The sequence below is a fragment of the Notolabrus celidotus genome, chromosome 13 (genome assembly GCF_009762535.1).
Source record: "Notolabrus celidotus isolate fNotCel1 chromosome 13, fNotCel1.pri, whole genome shotgun sequence".
NCBI classification, from domain to species: Eukaryota; Metazoa; Chordata; class Actinopteri; order Labriformes; family Labridae; genus Notolabrus; species Notolabrus celidotus.
This window is the reverse complement of record NC_048284.1, coordinates 32608788-32631302: the sequence shown is the minus strand read 5'-3', so window position 1 is coordinate 32631302 and position 22515 is coordinate 32608788. Positions and strand designations below refer to the sequence as shown.

General features: G+C 42.4%; 2 protein-coding genes across 6 annotated transcripts in view; both read right to left on the bottom strand.

Moving 5' to 3' along the window:
* Window positions 1–185: 185 nt before the first annotated feature.
* si:cabz01071907.1 lies at window positions 186–10842 on the bottom strand. Of its 4 annotated transcripts, XR_004633533.1 has the most exons (5): window positions 8049–8262; window positions 7534–7847; window positions 4529–4618; window positions 766–1797; window positions 186–588 (listed from the first exon to the last, which is right to left on the bottom strand). XR_004633533.1 is itself a non-coding variant. In XM_034699534.1 (4 exons), exons 2-4 carry the CDS (start codon window positions 7823–7825, stop codon window positions 824–826), a joined length of 1356 nt encoding a protein of 451 aa, XP_034555425.1. In that variant the 5' UTR covers window positions 7826–7847; window positions 10731–10842; the 3' UTR covers window positions 617–823. The 4 variants fall into 4 exon arrangements, 3 of the variants coding, with proteins under 3 accessions (XP_034555425.1, XP_034555424.1, XP_034555423.1); XM_034699534.1 differs by lacking the exons at window positions 186–588; window positions 8049–8262 and adding an exon at window positions 10731–10842 and having other exon boundaries at window positions 617–1797; XM_034699533.1 differs by lacking the exons at window positions 186–588; window positions 8049–8262 and adding an exon at window positions 7945–8043 and having other exon boundaries at window positions 617–1797.
* Window positions 10843–12642: 1800 nt separating this feature from the next.
* Window positions 12643–22515, bottom strand: part of nus1 (NUS1 dehydrodolichyl diphosphate synthase subunit) — a 12783-nt gene continuing 2910 nt past the window's right edge. Inside the window, exons 3-6 of one of the 2 annotated variants that reach the window (XM_034699549.1) lie at window positions 22411–22504; window positions 16890–17042; window positions 16679–16778; window positions 12643–13500 (exon numbers count right to left, since the gene is read on the bottom strand). In XM_034699549.1, the coding sequence (XP_034555440.1) occupies window positions 13410–13500; window positions 16679–16778; window positions 16890–17042; window positions 22411–22504 (438 nt within the window). In that variant the 3' untranslated portion in view covers window positions 12643–13409. The remainder of the gene's footprint in view (window positions 13501–16678; window positions 16779–16889; window positions 17043–22410; window positions 22505–22515) is intronic. The other variant, XM_034699548.1, reaches the window with a different exon arrangement.

Sequence of the window (22515 nt, the reverse complement as noted above, 5' to 3'; positions counted from 1 at the left end):
GTCTCTCAGCTGCCTGTCGAAGGTAGTACTCTAGTTATTGAACCCGACTAGAAACAGAAGTGCCGCCTGTAGAAAGGAGACGTTTGTACTGGTGAAGCAGAAACCTATCAGCAGTCAGACGTGCTGCTGTGAAAAGAGAACCAGAGACACTGAGGCTACTATTTATTATTGTATTATTTCCTTTATTATTTTAATGTTGTCAATCTATCCATTTCTATTGTCTCTGATGTGATTTCGTCTTCTTCCTAAAACCTTTTTATTGTCCTTTAATGCTTTTGTATTGATTTATTGCTCTTCTGTCTCATCACTTCTTCATGTGTGTGTCTGTTAAAGGTTTATTCTGTATTTCCCCTGTATTCTGTATCCTATTAATTATAAACAGGCTGTGATGGGAGAGTTGAAGCCAATGAGGAAGTGTTATAAACTGCAGTTTATCTAGTGTCCACTAGAGGCTGGCTCTGGAAGTACCTTTGACTTTGCACCCTTCAGGTCGGCCGTGTGCCCCCAAAAATGTTTACAATAAAATAATTTGACCCAAAAGGAAAATCAGTCTGTAATAAACAAACCAAGCCCCCACCCTGCAGTCATCACTGTCCAGGGTGTGCAATGGACCACACACTTTTTGTTTCCAGAGATGCCATCAACATCATGTTCTGTTTCTTTTTACTTCAAGCTCTTTATTAAACAGTTATGTGTTTTTAACCTTTTAAAGAACAATTACAACTTTTATAAAATGATTTATACTCGTCACCTCTTTGATCTGTTTGACTTCTTCAGAGTTAAGAAGCTTGTTAGAAAACACTAACCTGTATATCAAATAATCTTATGACTCCAGAGCTCCCTGATAGTTTGACATGAGGCAACACACCACCCACAGCTGATCCACAGAGTCCACCACAGAGAGGGGCACAGGCCCATCCCAAATGTGGTGCTCCTTCACCCTGCGTATGGTTCTCTCTCCTAAAACACTCACATGGTTTAAGGCTCTGGTCTTGTGTGAGTCCTCCACGCTGAGCGGAGGAGACTCGAGTGTCGCTCCCAGCTCTGACATCATCCTCTCTGTCAGGAAACCTCTGTCAGCTATCACTGCGTCTCCGGGCTCCAGCAGCTGTTTGATCTGTGACCTTTCTGTTACTTCTTCATCAGAGATGGAGTCTGTGAACAGTCTGGATACAAATGTGATCACCCCACATGGAGCGATGCCAATCAGACCTTTAAAGGAGGCAGGGTTTGTACAGTTTGAAACAGTTTGTGAGTGCAGGGAGAGAGAGGATGCAGTTTCACAGTGGATCTCAGTGCGCTCGATTATCACTCTCAGCTGAGGGTAGCAGAGCTTCAACCTCTCGGGCATTGTGGCCTGCACTTGCTCTCTCGTCATCCACACTGGTAGCGAGCCCAGAATCAGGTACAGGTAGCGAGTCCATGATACAATGATGTGTCTGACTGAAGACACGCTTACATCAAAGATGGAGGACAACGTTCTCTCCTGGATCCCAGCTGCAACCCGACAGAGAAACATGAATAGTTCATCGATGAGTGGAAGCTCTGGTTGAGGACTCGGGGTCCCGTGTGCCGCCTGCAGTGCCTCGGAGCACTTCACAAGCCTTGATGCAGAGGGGTAAACTGATTCCCAAAACACAGTGAAGACCTGCATGGAGCTGAATCGGGTGTAGTAACGACAGTCTGCATCGGTGCTGCAGAACTTGAAGATCAGGGGCTGCTGCTGGAGGTCGATGTTTGGTGACTGAAGCTGCAGTTTGAGATCTGTTGTTCTCTGGGTGGAAGAGTCCGGATCACCTTCAGGGAAACAAGAGCACATCTGTGAGAAGGTATCACTGGACAGAAACACTTTCACAATCCTGCAGACATAAAGGTTCAGATCTGTAGGTATTAAAGATAATAATACAGAGGACTGATAGAGAGCTTCATCGCGTGGTGCGACAGCAATCATCTGAAGCTCAACATCAGCAAGACTAAGGAGCTGGTGGTGAGCTACCGGAGGAACAGGAGGCCCCCAGCCCCAGTCCTCATCCAGGGGGAGGAAGTGGAGAGGGTGGACTCATACAAGTACCTTGGTGTCCAAATAAACAATAAACTGGACTGGTCCACCAACACTGATGCCATCTACAGGAAGGGACAGAGCAGACTGTTCTTCCTGAGGAGACTCAGGTCCTTCAGTGTCTGCAGCAGGCTTCTGAAGACCTTCTATCAGTCTGTGGTGGCCAGTGCTCTCTTCTTTGCTGTGGCGTGCTGGGGTGGAGGTATCAAGACGGGTGAGGCCAGCAAGCTCAACAAGCTGGTTAAGAAGGCCCGCTCTGTGGTTGGCCTAGAACTGGACAGTCTGGAGTCAGTGGCTGAGAGGAGGTTGATGGACAAACTGTGAGCCATCCTGGACAACCCCTCTCACCCTCTCCATGATGAGCTGTGGCTGATGGGGAGCTCGTTCAGTCAGCGCATCATTCCACCACGGTGCAAGACTGAACGCTTCAGGCGCTCCTTTGTGCCCACCGCCATCAGACTGTTGAACAGTAACGGAGGCCACAGACTGCACCATGCTGACCACTGACCCCCCTATATTATATTTTGTTATATTACATTACTATTCTAACTACAACTCATGGTCATATTACATACAAATATTCTTTATATATATTTTATATAAATATTCTCTATTTATTGCGTAATTTGTCATTACCAACCATAATCACACCATGTCAACCTGTCACTACTGAATCATTTTTAATACTGCCTGTAATTACTGCTATTTAGTTTAAATTCCATTTGTAACATTGTATATATCTAAATTGTACTCTAGCTTTATTTATCTATTTTATTTTACTTATTTTTATTTTATTTTTTATTTTATGTTATTTGTTTTATTTTTGTTTTATTTTTATTTTGTACTTATTTTGTACTTATTGAAACTTCTTTCTTGATTGTACTTATGTCTGGGTTGCTGTAACAACTGAATTCCCCCCCCCCCCCCCCCCCCCCCCCCCCGGGGGATCAATAAAGTAATATCTTATCTTATCTTATCTTATCTTATCTTATTTTATCTTAAATATTAAAGAGATCAGATAGAGATATTCTTGTATTCAAAGATAAATATAAGAACAAACTTATGTCTAATGGACAAGGCAGGATGATGTGACTAGCATAGATGTTTGAGAAAAGTGGGAAAACTTTGATGTTTGCAAGGGAGACTTGGAGAGTTTCACATCAGGTCACAGGGTCAAACCCCTCATTTACTAAAAAGTCATCACTCTGGCACAATAAACTTTTAAGGTGGGCAGGAAAACATTTTGCTGGAAGACATGGGCTGAGGCAGGAATTATCTATATTGAGGATGTCTTTCAGGATGATACATTTATGCCATTTGAAGAGATGAGGGTTAGGTACAGAATCCCAAGACAGACTTTTGTAAATATCTCCAATTGAGAAGCTGTGTAGTGTCTTTACAAAGGAAACTCCCTATCATATCTCAGACAGCTGTACAGAAAATATTACAGGATAAATAATTGATACAAGGCAGGGCATTGAGTTTTTATTATCTAATGAGACAGTCTAATCCACCGAAACTCCGCGAAATCATTTGATGTGTCCTGGTGTAGGACGTCTAGGGAAGTTCAGACTCAGTTAATAACATATAAGATCATTCATAGAGGGTACTGGCTCCCTGTAATATGGCAAGACTGAAGCTACGGGACTCTGACATTTGCTGGAGATGTGACAGGAGCAGAGGCATATTTATACACATGCTTTATGAATGCAAAATGACTCGGAGTTTATGGAAAAATGTAGGAGCATTTCTCAATCAAGTACTGAAAACCAAGTTGCTGTTGAGCCGCTTTGCATTTTAGGTATAATAACAGAGGGGGTTAGACTGTCACATCTCCAGACTCTGTGGTGTAGATTGGCCCTTGTCACAGGATGTAGGATGGTACTCAGACACTGGAAAACTAAAAGTAACAACTCTTTTAATGAATGGCTGGGAGAAATGGCTAAAATAGCTAACTATGAATAACTCATTTTTCAGGTAAATAACAGACAGGAGATGTTTTTGGACATATGGGGCCCCTTTATGGATACAATACAGTATGGAATAACTACCTTTGCTTATGAGTGTGACGGGAGTGTGTGAGTGGTAACATGCACTGAGCCCGCTGCTTTCCCTGTGAGAAATTAGTTTTGTTGTTGTTTTTTTTCTATTACTGTTTGTTTGGTATTGCTGTTTTCTCTTGTAATTGGCCTTATTACTACTTTTTATGTGAAATGTATTTAGTTTCTGTATTGTTTTATTTATTCCTGAATTTTACACTTTCTTGAAAACAATAAAAAAAGTGAATTACAACAACAAAAAGAAAAGTGGGAAAACTGTGAGAACTGACGTACAGATCCTCCCATAAATGAGCAGTGATATAATTTTAAATATTCAACATCAATACGTACAGATAAAAGTGACAGCACTTTTTATTTTATACTTTTTTCCTCCAAATCAGAATGAGCTGATCTCTTCTGTAACACTGACCTGAACGGGAACAGCAGGCATAGTTATGATCTTTTGCCATGGCACCTGCAAGCAGCTTCCTCTCTCGTTGGAGAACTGAAGGTTTTGAGCCTGAAGGTGGGGAATACTAAGATTAGTGCTGCACAATAAATCACAATGGAAGTATGAGTGTTTGCATTTAACACATCATAAGTATGTTAATGTATTAAAGTTAATTAGGAAACTGTTTAATGTATACACCCGACCACAACGCCCCCTCTACTCATTCTTCAGTCTGCTCCCATCCGGCCATAGATACAGATTGCTGGCCTCAGAAATGAGCTTGGTTTGGCAGGAGCTTTGTCCCGTCTGCTGTCGCACAACTCAATGAAACACCCTTGTAGATGTCCTGTGTGTGTATATGGTCCTCTGTGTTTACATGTCCTGTGTATCTGGAGTCACATATGCTGGTAAAGGGATGAACAGTGTGCAGTGGTGGACAGTAAAAAAGTAAATGTACTTGAGTACATGTATTGAGCATCTGTACTTTACTTGAGTATTATTTTTTGGGAACTTATTACTTTTACTCCATTTAAAGACAAATATCACTACCACTATCAGTGCTCTAGTTACTCTCTACTTTATCTTTGAAGTCAGCTGATGAGTCTTCTTTTCTGAAATCAGATCCCAAAGACCGTAAACTGTTGGTGTCCTTGTGTTTGGTTTGTCTCAGTGGTGTAACCGTACCTGGGTTGAGCGTAGATCAAACGTTCTTCAGATCAGTCTGTTCATTTAGTCGTGGTGATGATGGCTATGACTGAGAGGGATGATGATTCTCTACCTGAGCACCACGGCCATATTTTAAACTCACGTTTGAGGTTTTGAAATAAAGAATGATTGTTTGTATTGTTGTAAATCTCTGATCTGTTTACCACACAAACTTCATCACAGCCTCCAAAACATCAGCATCTAACCTGAGAAAGCATGTGGAGGTCTGGAGCTAACACACTGCTTTGATTCCAGAGGAACATTGTAAACTTGCCTGTGCTTGTAGTAACTTAGTTTATATTTCATGGTAGACTTTGTAGATATGAAGTCATGTTTTCTAGATAAACAGAACGGAGCAGAATGTTCACCCATGCATTCTTGACTGACCTCATGCTTTGTGAAAATATGTTTAAAGATATTTAAAAAGTACTTTGAATACTTCAGTATTTTTAAAAGCAAGTACTCCAGGAGTTATGAAGACGTGGACAAACAAGAGAGTAGTTTGTTTTGTTGGAGGAAAAAGACTTAAAGGTGACATATCGTGTGCTAACAAGGAGCTTAGGAGGGAGGCATGTTAGTTGTAGGCTGTCTTAATAAACACAAAGGTCGGTTTTACTCCACACGTCTGCAGATTTGAAGATCTAGTGGATGATTTTTATTTATCATGGAAAAGTGCTAGCGCTAGTTAGCATAGCCACATAGCTACATGTTCGTAGCTGTAGCTGTAGCTGTGTACCAAGACACACGTAGACATACTGACAAATAAAACAACAAGAAACACAAAATCTGTGACCAATGGTTCAGAAAGGTCCTGCTGCCTTTCTGGCAGAGGTCGGTTTTACTCCACACGTCTGCAGATTTGAAGATCTAGTGGATGATTTTTATTTATCATGGAAATTTGCTAGCGCCAGTTAGCATAGCCACATAGCTACATGTTTGTCGCTGTGTACCAAGACACACGTCCACATACTGACAAATAAAACAACAAGAAACACTAAATCTGTGACCAATGGTTCAGAAAGGTCCTGCTGCAGGCGCCTCTCCTTCAGGATCAGATTCTGGATCAGATTCAGAGGGTTGAAGTAACGCGGGTCTGTGAGCAGCCGTGTATATTCAGCCAACATGTAAACATTAGATCAACGTGCTGGAGAGCCGAAGCCACATCCACTTCCTGAGGGGGCGTGGTCAGAGGGAAAACAGAGTGTTCTGAGCAGGGCTGAAAGAGAGGGTTTTCCAGGCATGCCAAAATCTGATTACAAAGTGTTTTTTTGAGCATTAATCTTTAAAGACATGTTGTGGGGACCTCTTAGACCAATATATATTGATGAAAAAGAGTGTAATATGTCACCTTTAAAGTAAAAAATTATAAAAGATGCTACCGTTCAGTCTCAGTTCTGTATATTCAGATTAAAAACAAACCACATTTACATTGTTCTATTTACTGTATTTCATCATATCACAATAAATAACACAGAGAGTCAACATATTGAGAAGTCTGACGCAGCCTTAATGTAGATATATTTGATTGTCTTTAGCGTTACATTTGGTGACGCTGCTTTCAGCCTCTACACTCCTAAACTATGGAACAGCCTGCCGGAGGATCTGAGGGGAGCTGATGGAGATATTGAGACTTTTAAACATAAACTAAAAACGTATTTATTCACTCTGGCATTTGTTGTTGCTGTATTATTTTATTAATTTTAACAGTTTATCTTATTTTATTCCTATTTATGTATTCATTTATCTATTTTAATTTACCTACTCAGTTTTATTGATATTTTTAGCCTTAATTTTACTTTCAACTCTTATCCTTAGCCTTTTTAAATTATTTATTTTAACTATTTATATTCTTAATATTAATTTGACACTTTAACTTATTTAAATTACACATATTTTATTGTTGTCGGTGTGCATCAGTCTCTATTTTGTATTTTTATTAGTTTTTTTAAATCCATTTTTGTTTTTTGATATGTCTTTACAATATTTTATTTCTGCTTCTTTCTTGTTTTCAATCGCTGTAAAGCACTTTGGGCTGCATTTGATTTGAATGAAAGGTGTCTTTATAAATAAAGCTTGATAGATTGATTGACATTTAACCTGAAACCATGTTTCAGTCAGCACATACTCAACGCGTCCATCATCACTGCTGCTCTGCATGGATTTAGTTATTTGCACTGTTATAAACTGCATCCTCTATAAAGTGAATGCATGAAACACTCATCCTAATATTACCTGATTGTTAAACCTGATGTGAGGAAGGTTAAACAGAGTCCTCCTACCTCTGCCCCAGTCGTTCCAGTGGAATCTGGATGGCACTGCTCCACGTTTGATCCGGATCCGTCCACTGACTGAGATGACTTCATCCTCTGAGTCAAAGTGTTGACTGCACACATAGGTGCTCCCACGGAGGACTCTGAAACTCAGGCCCTCCTCTCTTTTGATTGCCCTGACCCACCGTGCACTTGTATCTGCGTGGAAGGGGAACTCATGGAAACTCAAATAGGGGTGTTTCTGTTTGTTGCTGGAGCAATAAGGGACGCTGCAGTAGTATCTCCTAAAGGACTGCGCCATAATACACTTCTTGGATGGACAGCTGTGGAGGTGAAGACAGAACAGAAGTAATTAAAAAGAACAGGAAGTAAAGAAGAGGGATTAAAGGATGAAAACAAGTTTCAGGTTGAGCCTGTGACCTGTGACAGCAGCAGTCATGCGTCCTGCTAAAGTTTCTTCACCCTAATGTCACACAAGCCCGTTACAGCATGGTAATAACAACACCAGGTAACAGTTCTCTCACCATTTAAAGTCACAGTGAGTAATTCCAACCTGCCAACAGCCTCAGGCACGAGTGGAAGAAGTCACAACACCCCGCTACGTCATCTGCAGTCCGTCGTCAGTCACATCACGCTCGCAAATTAAGCCACGCCCCCTTTCGAGTGAACTCACTCCATCCAAAATAAATGGAGGTAAATGGAAATGCTGGGGTCAAGTTTTTAATATAAAATAACAGTCAGAGTATAGATCCTCCTGGTCAAACATTACTCCAGTACAAGTGAGAGTTGTTCAGTCAGATTATGACTTGAGTTAAAGTCCAGGGCCGTATGCACGTCCAGCCATTACACAAACGGGACCATGAGTCTTAACATAGCATAATGGAACGGCCCATTTGGCCATAACATTAGCCGCATGCACGACTGCAAGTAATTGGCCAATTAATTAATTGCACCATGAAAGCGAGGCTGGTGCAAAACATCATATGTCCAGGGAACCTCCTGGAAAACCCTGATCCAACAAATTTGAATTGCGCATACCTACTACGCATAAACAACAATAAACATGGCGAGGTGTGACTGAGAGAAGATCAAGAACAAACACATTTTCAGCAGAAGAAGAAATGGACATTTGATTAGAAGAATCTAGAATGAACAAACAGCTGTTATCAGCAAGTCAATCCTCAAAGATAACAAACAAGGAGAAAGGGAAAGTTTGGCTTCAGATCTTGAACCGGGTAAATGTGTGTGTGAGCGCGCTCAGTAGAAGACCTACAAAATAAAATCAGCAACATGAACGAGGCTTTGAGCAACAAGCACCGCCACTAACGTGGTCCAGGTGGAGGACCACCTGTCCCCCCTTTGAAGAATGAGGACTTGTTAACTAAGTTGTTTGGGAAGGATTCACTTCACTGTGTTGCTGGTAGGTTACCTAAGAATTATGTCACGTCTCCTAAATCTAAATTTGCTGTATATTTCGACATTGTCATACTTTTCCAAAGGATTCATTCTAACCCTAAATATCCGTTGTCTTCGTATATTTCATCTTAAACCGTAACACATGAGCATGATGTCCTCCATCCTTTAAACAGCCTAACAGGTGAGGTAATCCTGCCGTTAGCACCTGTAATGGTGGGGTCTACGTCATTAAATGTAATGCTTTGTTGGGGTGTTAACCTGACTCATGCAGACTGCTTATTGATTTCTTTTCACCATGAGTACAAACGGCCCGGTTTCATTGCTAACGGCTGGACGTGCATACGTGCCCTGGAGTACTTGCTTTTAAGAATACTTGTCATATATTTTGAAGCCTTCTTAAGCAAAGCAGAATTTTCCTTAGATTAAATAATTATGTTGAAATGCTGAGTCAGCATTTTAACATATTGTTCTTCTACTTTATACTTATTATTATTCCACATTCCGTGCCGGCTTTCAAAGCCTTCAAATTTTGTAAATTGTAAATTGGAAGTGGATGTTGATCTAATGTTTACATGTTGGCTGAATATACACGGCTGCTCACAGACCCGCGTTACTTCAACCCTCTGAATCTGATCCAGAATCTGATCCTGAAGGAGAGGCGCCTGCAGCAGGACCTTTCTGAACCATTGGTCACAGATTTAGTGTTTCTTGTTGTTTTATTTGTCAGTATGTAGACGTGTGTCTTGGTACACAGCTACGAACATGTAGCTATGTAGCTATACTAACTAGCGCTAGCACTTTTCCATGAAAAATAAAAATCATCCACTAGATCTTCAAATCTGCAGACGTGGGGAGTAAAACCGACCTTTGTGTTTATTAAGACAGCCTACAACTAGCATGCCTCCCTCCTAAGCTCCTTGTTAGAACACATGTGTGCAGGTAATGAAAAACGGAGGGGGAGTTGAGTTGTATTTTATACAGTCTATGGGCTGAACAAGCTCTGAGCTCTGACTCCGTGACAGAGCGGTTGTCGTTGTGACGTATGAAAAACACTGAAAACTGAAACAGCTCGTTTCAGCACACATTTACAGAAAGGTGGAGAAATCAGAACAGGGGCAGAATGGATTTTTTCCATTTTCAGAGGGTTTGTAGACAGGGACACATATTTCAGGTAGAGAACCATTAAAAAGTCCATTTTGCATGATATGTCACCTTTAAAGTAAGAGACAGGCAGAGAGAGAGAAAGACAGGATCCCAGTGTGTCAGTTTAAGCCTATAGCAGCATAACTAAGATGCTGGTCCAAGCCTGATCCAGCTCTAACTATAAGCTTTATCAAAAAGGAAAGTTTGAAGCCTACTCTTAAAAGTAGAGAGGGTGTCTGCCTCCCGGACCCTGGCTGGTAGATGATTCCAAAGGAGAGAAACTTAAGTGTGTGTTTTTACTGAGTGGTTTGATTACTTTTAAATTGTATCTATTTTGAATCACTTCAATTATTATACAAGCTTAAAACAACAATGATAGTAACACTAGACACTGAAACCGGTTGTTACGCATTGATAATGGAGTCGGACTTGCAGCCTTTGGCATCAATAGGTAGTGTCACTGCAAACAAGGCTTTTAGCATCGTGGTCCAAGAAATGTGGTCCTGAATCTGCAGCCTCCAAATCAGCAGGCATGCTACTCACTGTTGAAGCCAAGGCATGGGCAGAAGTCACTAAAACACACATTTAACTTACCGGTGAAACATCAGGTGGTCCAGTCCACAGCAGAACAGATTCTATTCACTCACCTTTATGAGAGTTCAGGGAATCTTCTGTTTGTTATATTTTCTCCCGTTTACTCTGCTGATCTGTTACAGAACGCTGCAGGAACTCTTCTTCGTCTACAGTCAGTCATCTCTTTAACACTGAACAACACTTGATCATAAAAAAACTAACTAATGACAGAAACCATGTTTGAGAACCATTTATTATTCAATGTGTATTTTCATTTTAGAGTTTGACTCATGTTTTGTTTCTGAACATGAAAGAGGCGGAGTTATGATCTACACCACAGCCAATCAGTAGAGGGCGCTCCAGAGCTTTTGACTTCACTTACAGCATCTGTTTTATCAGTCTACTGGAGGGGCTTCAAACTATAAGTTATACGTAAGTAAGACCCCCAAACCCCCTAAAAACGGTCACAGAGCACAGCGTTCCTGTCCTGCAGCTGCCTCCATCAGCTGTTTTCATTTCACTTTTCTTCAGGTGTAACTTTGGCATTTCAAAAAGGGAATTCAAGTCCAAAACATGTTTGTGTAATCCATTTTAACACACAAAGACTGAGCTGAAAGGGTCTGTACGGATCCCTCCTGTAATGTTCAGACACTTAAAACAACAATCGGAGTCTATCAGGGAGCAAAACCAGAACTTTTAGTGGACTCACTTTGATGCATCAAGGATTATGTTGCAGACATTGCAGCCTGTTCACCTGCTGCAGGATGATTCAATCAAAGAGACAAGCTACAAGACTTTCTGTACCTTCACGTTTTTAAAACCAGAGACGAAAAGTTAGCAGTTTAGTTTAAAGTTTAGCAGCTCAAGGTGACTTTCGACCAAGAGTTCTGGGGTCTTTTAGCCCCCAGAACTACTTTACCCTGAACTAAAAGGTTCCTGTGCCCCCATTGTTGTCTGCGTTTCGACCGCGGGCTGAAGTCCCGGGTAGATTGTGCAAATCAGGCCAGTGACGTATGGAGAAAATAAAAGTAAATGCACTACACCACCAGACCAGTAGAGAGCAGTAAAACAAAGAGGAATGCCATTCATCACAGATGACACCATAGAAGCAGACGGACAGGCAGGTATCATTATGAGCAACACAACAGTTAGCCTGTTAGCATGAAGAGACTCAGCTGGTGCTGTTTTAGATGGTGCTATATTTCATCACAGATGGATTCACTGAATCAACACGTGAGAGGAGATAAGCGCGAGTAGCAAAGACGTTTCAACACCCCTTTAAAATCCTTTTGAACTCAAAAAGCCGTGGCAGAGATTGACAGGTGTTTTGGTTTAAACAGCGACCCTGTTAACTGGAGACTTTCAGCCGGATGCATCCCTCATAAACGTCGTTAGACGATCATTAAATATCTGATGAGGATATTTTGAAATCTTAATAAAAACTAAACTAGTTTACATTCCCAGGAACTCCCTCTGTGTTCCAACAGCTGTGTAAACTCCACAAACACTGACACGTTCAGCTGAAGGTCTCCAGTTTACAGGGTCACTTTTAAAACCATAACACCGGGAGAGACGCATTCACAGTGGGCTGAGAGAAGACTACTGTTACAAGCTGCTAAATCAAGAGAATCACAGCTTCTTCTTTTGAAAAGTACACACACATACAAAAAAGATAGAACAAATAAAAACTAATGAAAGAAAGAGAAATCAAGTGAATCACAGATGTGTGTGATGTTATTGTGGACGGAGGGCGGAATAAAAACACTGAGGTTAATCTACCAATCAGACACGTTCAGCATTGCAGGCCCTGCCCCCCGAAAGTCCCGGGACCTTTAAAAAGTACTACCCCTCAAGCAGGGGCTTTTAAGGGGGGAGATTATCTACCCCTGAACTAAGTTTAGACCCTGGTTCCTCCGGTCGAAACGCAGTAGTTCTGGGGTAAAGTTCCTGCGGTCGGAAAACACCTTTAAAACAACAATCGGAGTCTGTCAGGGACCAAAACTAGAACTTTTAGTGGACTCACTTTGATGCATCAAGGATTATGTTGCAGGATGATTCAATCAAAAAGACAAGCTACAAGACTTTTTGTACCTTCACGTTTTTAAAACCAGAGACGTAAAGTAAAGTCAGTCTCCTCCAAATCAAAGTTCAGCAGCTCACACACACACACACACACACACACACACACACACACACACACAGACAGTGCATCCGTTTATTCAGAGATCCATCAGTCTCGACACATGGACACATGGACACATGGACACATGGACACATGGACACATGGACACATGGACACATGGACACATGGACACATGGTTGTAAGCTGGAGTCCACAGAGACGATCACAGAGCCATAGAATCCTCTCCTCGTATTTACACTTGATGGAGTCTCTGTCTGAGCTCAGAGCTGCTGTCCATCCGCACAGCTGTGTGCTCTGTGTGTGTGTGTGTGTGTGTGTGTGTTCTCTGTTGAGATGTAAGTGTGCGAGTGTGTGTGTGTGTGTGTGTGTGTGTGTGTCCTCAGCAGGAAGCAGCAGCTGGAGTCTGCGGGACAAACAGGACGTGAGAGGACAGAGCTCAGTCTGTCTCCGTCTGCTCGTTTCCATGGTCCTGGAATGTGGGCTCATTATGAGTCCAGAGAGTCCGCTGTCTGTGTGCCTTCCTCCGTGTGTGTGTGTCGGAGATCCAGAGGGGACCCACCCCGTCCACACCTCCCCCCCACACCTGGTCACATCTGAGACAGCCTGCTCCTCACTGCCCGAGCCTCTGCTGACAGGAGCCGAACCTCTGGAGAGCTCCAAACAGGTCCTCGTAGGAGATGCCTCTGTGTGAGGGCAACGAGCTGAGGACAGAGAGACACACATTTTACACACACTGTACACACACACACACAAAGTAACACACACTGTACACACACAGAGAAGTACACACACTGTACACACACTGTGCTCAGAGAATAACAGACTGAACACAACCAGAGAGACATACATCTGCACTGAGGGTCAAACACTGCCACCCGCTGGTCGTCCTGAGAGGTCGCTCTGCTTTCTCTCTGTTACTGTAGTTCAAACCTTTACTGGACTCTCTCTTCTCTCTCTCTCTTTATCTATCTATTGTTTCTTTTGTTTCTCTCTCTCTCTGATGACTCTGTATCTCACTCTCTCCTCCTCCATCATCAAGTTTGTTTGTTGAGCTCTAACTTGAAGAGACTTCACATCTGTCAGACTCTCTAATCATTGGGATCATTTCCCATCATGCACCAGGGGCCTATACTTTGAAGCAGGATTTTAATGATTGAAGTAACTTCAGGTTTAGCTATGTTTATACTTCTGCATTGACCCTATGCAGCAGTGGTCGACAGACGCAAGCTCTACATACTTGTGAGTCGATGCTGTTCTTTCGAAACCGCCTGTTACATACTAGGGATGCGCAATGATTTTCGAATATTCAAATATTCATTCACTTTGTAAAAATCGAAGAGTTACTTTGAATATTTTCTCATTTAAAGGTAAAATTTTTCATTGTTTTAACCTGCCTGGTTGTAGTATGGTAATCCCACCAGACGGTGACTATGGAGCGTCTTAAAGCTGTTTGCTAACCGCATTAAAGCTGGGGTTGGTAATCAGATTTAGATCCACTTTTTGTTATACTGGTTAAAATGATCTTTATGTCCTGATGGTAATCAATACATAATGTGTTCTTAAAAAAGAGTGAAGAGAAGCTGCTATCTACAGCCGGAGTAAACCTGGGAAAACACCAACCAATCACCGTTTTTTGGGTCCCAAAATGTTAAACCATTCAAATCCCGTCCTGTCGTTCTGCCCGCCTCCTGCACGTACATTTCCCCGGCATGCACTCCGAGTCCCCGTCTCCTGCTTCTGCTTCCCCTGACTCTATTTACTGCCCCTCTCGCTCCACCTCGGGCCTGTCCCCTCTGACCCGATGAGGTGCTTTGCTCAGGACTGTAGTCCGGATCAGAGTCTAAAAAGCTCTCACCACGGGGGCTCTGACAAGCAAAAGAATGAATGACATTCAGTAAGTCCTACAGAAAATGTAGATGTACTGTAGCGTCCGTCCGGACGCTGTAGGGATGACGAGCCGATTGGTGAACACGTTGATCTTTAATAACCGGTCACTGTCGGCTGTGATCACGCCAACCAACAAAACAACAATCAATGTTTGAATGAATGAAGAACTTCTCCTCTTGTCTCTCCTCTCTCCAGCTCACACACTCTACACCTCTCCTGATGCCTTCACTGACCGTCAACACTGTAGGAATTAAGAGCATCTACACTGAACACGTTTAACAAACAGTAGAGCTGTTACAGTATTATATATGTGTTATAACTTTTCTCCTGATATCGTGTCACCAGGACAACTGGATAATGCTAGCATGACAGTTGTGAGTGCTAACAGCAGCCATGTTTGTTTGTGTTTTTAACTTTCACTATGAGAATGTTTTGGTGAGGACCGCTTTTGAATCAGTCACCATCATATGGTCGCAAGTCAGCGGCGCTCGTGCATGTGAGCGGGGGGGGGCGTCGTTTTGGAGGAGCTCTGAGGAGGAGGGGTTAGACGGAGTCCTGAGGACATGCTACATTCAAATTCATGCTAGTTTTCCGATACCGCCAACCCCAGCTTTAAGTAACAGAAGAAGAAGAATGCTAACTGCATTAAATAGCAAAAGAAGAAGAAAACATTCAAGACAGTCACAGGGATTTTCTCAGTTTTTGAATCTCACACTACTACACACGTATTTCAAAAGAATTAGTATGGCTGTAAAATGTATGTACTACATACTGCGTTTGAGTTTAGTATGTAGTCTGACTGTTCTGTTGGATCTGGTTTGCAGGATGCTGGGTCAGGCGTCACTGGATTTTTCGTTTCGGAAAGCAGAAGTAAACAACGACCAAGCTGATAGTACGACATCCTGGTAGTTTTGGCATACTGCAGATTTTGCTCTTGTTCATATTCTACATACTGAATTTTGGCCAAGTCAGTACGTACAGTAGGCGGTTTCATAAACAGCTATTGTCGTGTATTTTTGAAGAGATTAAACTTAAGAGTTTTGCCAAAATAAGGACATGGCTGACTTGATTGACAGGCAGGAACACTGTATCTGTTAGCGAGGAGGCTCAAACCCGCCTCTTTACCTCACACTCGCTCAACAGATGTTATGTTGAGTTCAGTATTTCCAATATGGCTCCCACCGACGATCAGCTGCAAAACAGCTTCAGAAACAGTTTGGTGACGTCACGGATACTACGTCCATTATTTATACAGTCTATGGTTTACATGTGAAATATGAATGAAAGTGATGAATTGATTAATAATTCATTAGTCATTCATTTCCTGACATCATACTTCAATGGGGACTAAAAACAGCTACCACCAGAGAATAAATTACACATTCTTTTCACTTTGATATCATTTATTATCTCTGTACCGTACCCATCAATTTGAGGCTGTTTTCTACATTTATACTTACAGGCTAACTTTTTTGAAACACCAACATACCTTCCTGCTTCTTGTTTAACATCCCACTTCTTTAAATTTCATGTTACGGCGTTTGTTCACTTTTCCAAGTGTGGGCTTCGCCTTGGAATCCCGAGTTTGACGTCACAATGCTATGAACTCTGGGTGATTCCCTTACGCTCAGTCTGCTAAAATGCCCACTTACAGAAAGGGGGCATAAAGAGCTCAAAAGGTCTTAGAGAGATCCCTCACACACTTGATGATTTGACAGTGAGACCGCCCTAAAACCCTCACAGTCTGTCCACATGTCCACGAGGTCTGTGAGTGGTGACATGTTACTAACTCCGGCCCTTTCATGTGGATGGGCTCTCAGTGACTCTGGGTTGAGAGGTGTGCAGAGGTTTGTGCTGATTTAGACTGTTACTTGTCTGAGTCACACACACACACGGACACACACACACACACACACGGACACACACACACACACACACACGGACACACACAGACACACACGGACACACACGGACACACAGACACACACTTACATGAACTCCGTGAGTCTGATGTGCCACGGCAGGAAGCCCAGCGTGCTGTCCACAGACCCAAACTTCACCACCAGCTCAGGGTCAGGAACATTTTTAGACTCTGAAACACAGAGAGGACACTTCATGAGCAGGTTCATCCACACACACACACACACACACCTGTATGTTCACAGATCTGATTGGGTTAGAGGTACAGGTAGAGACGAGGTACCTCTGAGCAGAGAGTCCAGCATGCTGACACTGATGTCCTTGGAGCTCCTCTCTCTGTTCTCCACGGAGCGACACAGCTGCTGAGCCGCCTGCACGATGCTCTGCTTCCCGTCGTCAGGACACAGCAGCTTCACGGAGGACCGCAGAGACAACACTACCAGAGACACACACATTTACACAATTTACACACACATCAAACGTGCTCATCCTTTTACTACTTCAGTTACAGTAAGTATGAGGACAGAGGAGAAGAAATCGGTCACAATAAAGGCTGTGAAGTTTGTACCTTTTCATGAGAAGCTGAACCAAACAGAAGTTTTGTTTACTCTTTTCAGTAATGTGGTTTAGAAGACAAAGAGCATCTGTCTTCAGTGAGAGGAGACAAACCAAGAGGAGAAGAGGCAGAAAGATGCTTCAAAACTGGAAGTGTGCTCATAACACATGGCCCATGATAATAATAATATTATCACAACAAGGGATTTTAAAAATTGATTGATAAGCACTTACTCAAACACATTGTTTAGTTTGGATTTTCTATCACGGTGAACAAACATCATGTGGTCTCAAATTTGGTTCAGCTATCAGGGAGGTGTTTTAAAGGTGACATATTATGCCCTTTTTCATCAAAATATCTTGGTCTAAGAGGTCCTCAAAACATGTCTTTAAAGTTAATTGCTAAAAAAAAACACTTTGAAATCAGATTTTGGTCTGCCTGAAAACTCCTCTTATTCAGCCCTGCTCAGAACTGGCTGTTTTCTGTGTCTGTGCCTTTAAATGAGAATGAGCTCTGACCACGCCCCCTCAGGAAGTGGATGTGGCCTCGGCTCTCCAGCATGTTGATCTAATGTTTACGTGTTGACTGAATATACACGGCTGCTCACAGACCCGCGTTACTTCAACCCTCTGAATCTGATCCAGAATCTGATCCTGACGGAGAGGCGCCTGTAGCAGGACCTTTCTGAAGGATTGGTCACAGATTTAGTGTTTCTTGTTGTTTTATTTGTCAGTATGTCGACGTGTGTCTTTGTACACAGCTACGAACATGTAGCTATGTGGCTATGCTAACTAGCGCTAGCACTTTTCCATGATAAATAAAAATCATCCACTAGGTCTTCAAATCTGCAGACGTGGGGAGTAAAACCGACCTTTGTGTTTATTAAGACAGCCTACAACTAGCATGCCTCCCTCCTAAGCTCCTTGTTAGCACACATGTGTGCAGGTAATGAAAAACAGAGGAGGGGTTGAGTTGTATTTTATACAGTCTATGGGCTGAACAAGCTCCGAGCTCTGACTTCAGTTACAGACCGGATGGCGTTGTGACGTATGAAAAACACTGAAAACTGAAACGGCTCGTTTCAGCACACATTTACAGAAAGGTGGAGAAATCAGAACAGGAGCAGAATTGATTCTTTTCATTTTCAGGGGGTTTGTAGACAGGGAAACATATTTCAGGTAGAGAACCATTAAAAAGTCCATTTTGCATGATATGTCACCTTTAAGTTTAAAGCATGTTTGGATGTGAATCAGCTGACTGAAGGTGTTGCTCACAGTGGAGACGCTAAGCTGGGGGCTGCAGCTGAGTGACAGGTCTCCATCAGCGATTTTTTTCTCCCCCTCTGGACTGATTCTGACCCGGTTGAGCTCCTGGCTGACACCTGACCGCGTTCATATGCCTTTTTTTTCTCAATAAGAACGAGTAGACAGAAAACTGCACACTGTGAGTCTGAAATATGTTTCTGTTCAGTTCTCTTGTTGAAGTCTGAGCCTTCACTTTTATGACTGTATGTCCTCAGAGATTATGAGCCTGCTCCACACGTTGATATTCAGCGTGTTTAACATTTTGAACACCTCAATACGATCCATAGCTATTCAATACCATCAGTTATATACATTGTGTCCTGAAGTAAAGCTTGATTCAGGGGAAAAAACGGATTTGGCTTTTTTTTGTTGATGGAAAACATTTACGTTTTTTTTTTTTATGATTAATCGATAATTGATTGTTAACATTTCCAAAGAACGATCAGGGAAAATACTTGAAATTTACATCCCTAGTCTGAACTTGTGTTTTCTCTGGGACTACCAACAGCAGCATTAAAGATTAAGTATTGGATATTTTCCCGTGAGCCATAAAACAACCTTTAAAAGGTGATAAATAATCCAGACAGAATCCACTCCAGGTAGTAAAGTCATTAAATGTGTGTGAGACAGAAACCTGTGGATGTGGTTTCTTTTTCAGTCTCAGATTCAGACTTTTGTATCCCGGGAGAAAACCCCGGGAAACAAGTCTGACTCCTCTAGAGGAATGTGATCCTGGTCTCCTCCAGTCCATTCACTGGACTGAGTCCAGAGACTACACCCTGCAGGTTTTACTTGAAGTATCGTTTGTCCTCACACACACAGTGGTTTGTTACAGGGGGAGCAGTGCTGCCTGGTGTTTGTGAGAGCTGTTCAGAGGTAATGTGTAGTTAAAGTCGAGACACCCAGCCAACCCTTTCTTAACATCCATATCAGCCTTCATGAGATTACATATCAGTAATCTCATTTATGCTGCCCCCCCTCCTCACACACACTTATTTTAGACCCTCATCTCATTAGAACACCGTGAGGAGACGGTGTGAGCGAGCTTTAGTTTCCTCTTCTCCTGGACGTCTGTACCTCCAGGTGTTCAGGCGTGTCTGACTGAGAGGACACCCTGAGGAGACATACTGGAGTGATCATGTATCTCCTGTGATCAGGAAACACCCCAGAGTCCTCAGGAAGGAGTTCAAGTCTGTGGGGGTGAGAGAGGTCCGGACTAACTGGCTTAGCCTGCTCGCACACTGAACAGACTGTAGATGAATGTAGTTCCACCACAGAGACCTCTGTGGTTTGGTCTCACAGTGTCTCAGAGTTTTACAGTTTGTGGTTTGTCTTTAACTCTGTCTTCTTTAGACAAAACCTGTTGGGTTGTTGAAGACGGGATGAAGACTACATTTCCCATGAGCACCATCACCCACTGTCGTTAAGATGTGGCTCTTACCAAATCGTACACATGAGTGAACAGATCTTCTATCAGGATACAGAGTGATGACATCACGTGTTGGTTTGTAGCGACGTCAGATTATGAACTGTGACGGACGTAACAACGGCTAAACTTTATAACCGTTAGTTAGCGTTAGCTAGCTTACAGAAGGCAAGCAGACGTAGCGGTTTAACGTTAACCATCACAGCTCCAGTGTCATGATGTGAGCTCACAAGCGAGCGAGAATCAAAGCCAATGCGTAAGTGATAAAAACTGCAGTTCCCTGATTGTCCACTTGAGGCTGGCTCCGGAAGTACCAGAACACACATACACACCCATTCAAAGAAGACGATCTTTACAGCAGAAATAAACATGTTTACAGCCTGTTTGTAGTCCTGTTACCTTCTGACACAGTGATCATCTTAAAGTCCTGTTACCTTCTGACACAGTGATCATCTTAAAGTCCTGTTACCTTCTGACACAGTGATCTTATCTTAAAGTCCTGTTACCTTCTGACACAGTGATCATCTTAAAGTCCTGTTACCTTCTGACACAGTGATCTTATCTTAAAGTCCTGTTACCTTCTGACACAGTGATCATCTTAAAGTCCTGTTACCTTCTGACACAGTGATCATCTTAAAGTCCTGTTACCTTCTGACACAGTGATCATCTTAAAGTCCTGTTACCTTCTGACACAGTGATCTTATCTTAAAGTCCTGTTACCTTCTGACACAGTGATCATCTTAAAGTCCTGTTACCTTCTGACACAGTGATCATCTTAAAGTCCTGTTACCTTCTGACACAGTGATCATCTTAAAGTCCTGTTACCTTCTGACACAGTAATCATCTTAATGTCCTGTTACCTTCTGACACAGTGATCTTATCTTAAAGTCCTGTTACCTTCTGACACAGTGATCATCTTAAAGTCCTGTTACCTTCTGACACAGTGATCATATTAAAGTCCTGTTACCTTCTGACACAGTGATCTTATCTTAAAGTCCTGTTACCTTCTGACACAGTGATCATCTTAAAGTCCTGTTACCTTCTGACACAGTGATCATCTTAAAGTCCTGTTACCTTCTGACACAGTGATCATCTTAAAGTCCTGTTGAAGTCGACCTGGATCACTGATATGTGGCTGTTTGTATCTTACATCCATAATTGATGAGTATTTCTGATATGCAACTTCCGGTGCCGCGTGTGTGGTCGCCTGTTGCAGCAGCTCCGTACCCCCCTTTCTGTGTTTTAGTGTTTTTTATACTTTTTGAGCTTTTTGCTATTTTATTCTATTTTATTTTATTTTATCTTATTTTGTATTTCATTTTATTTTATTTTACCTTGTCATTGCTATTATTATTGTTATTATATTTTTTAACTATGTTAGTACATTGTTGTATTCCCCTGTCCCATGTTGTAAGCTGCTGTAACAAAAGAAATTTCCCCCAACGAGGGACAAATAAAGTATATCTTATCTTATCTTATCTTGATCTTTACGATCTTTAAACGGTGCGGAGTCCGTATATGGGGTTTTATTTTGAAATTGGCCGATGTTGCATGCGATCCTCATGCCTGACTTCCTGTCCAGGTCGTTCTTTTGTGCAGATCGATGCTTGCCGGGTGCGGGCTCTGTTGAAAACAGACTTGAAGCGCATCTCTGGCGGAGCGGTGCGGGGGTACGCTCCCGAGACAGAGCTGAGACGTGCCGCACCCTGTGGACCCTAGAGCATTGACTGGAATGAAAAGATATCGGCTGCGATGTGCGCGGTGCAGCCAATACATGACGCTAAGCATCCTGTGTAAATTGGGGGTGACATGGATCTACATCATGACTGTATTATTAACAACAGTTATGTGCAAATGTTTGATGTATTGAACTTTGATTTAGCTTTACTCTTAAATCCAAAGTGTGTATAATTTAAGTGTTTATAAAACAACTTAATCAACCTGCTCTTTGATGCTTTTTGAAAAATTGAATTAATTTTGTTTCAGTAAATAAAGCTGATTCTTATGATCACAGCTGCTGTGTTCCCTCTCAGCATCTCTAACTCAGGGCTCATGTTGGAGAGTATCAGGTTGAGGTGAGGTGAGACAGAATGATATAAAGAGAGGTTGGACTGATTCACTGTTTTTTTAAGAGGGGAAGAAGGTGGGGGATTCTAAACACACACACACACACACACACACACACACACACACACACACACACACACACACACACACACACACACACACACACACACACACACACACACACACACACCACACACACACACACACACACACACACACACACACACACACACACACACACACACACACACTCCCCAAAAAAAACAGTTTCATGTCTACTGAGGACACTGACCAGTCAGACCTCTCAGAGAGACTCCCTGCTAGCTTCAGTCAGAGTGTGAAGGTATTTAGACCCCAGCTTGTTGAATCCTTCTCGAATTGGATGGTTCAGGTTTCTTCTTCTCTTTAAATGTACGAGGTTTAGAGCTGACTGAGATCAAACCATCCTTACCCTGGTGCTGCTGTTTGTCGCTGCCATTGCTGAGAAACTCCACGCTGTATTTGGACCCGTCGACACCCAACAGGTCCTGCTGCTGCCGCACGATCTCCTCCAGCA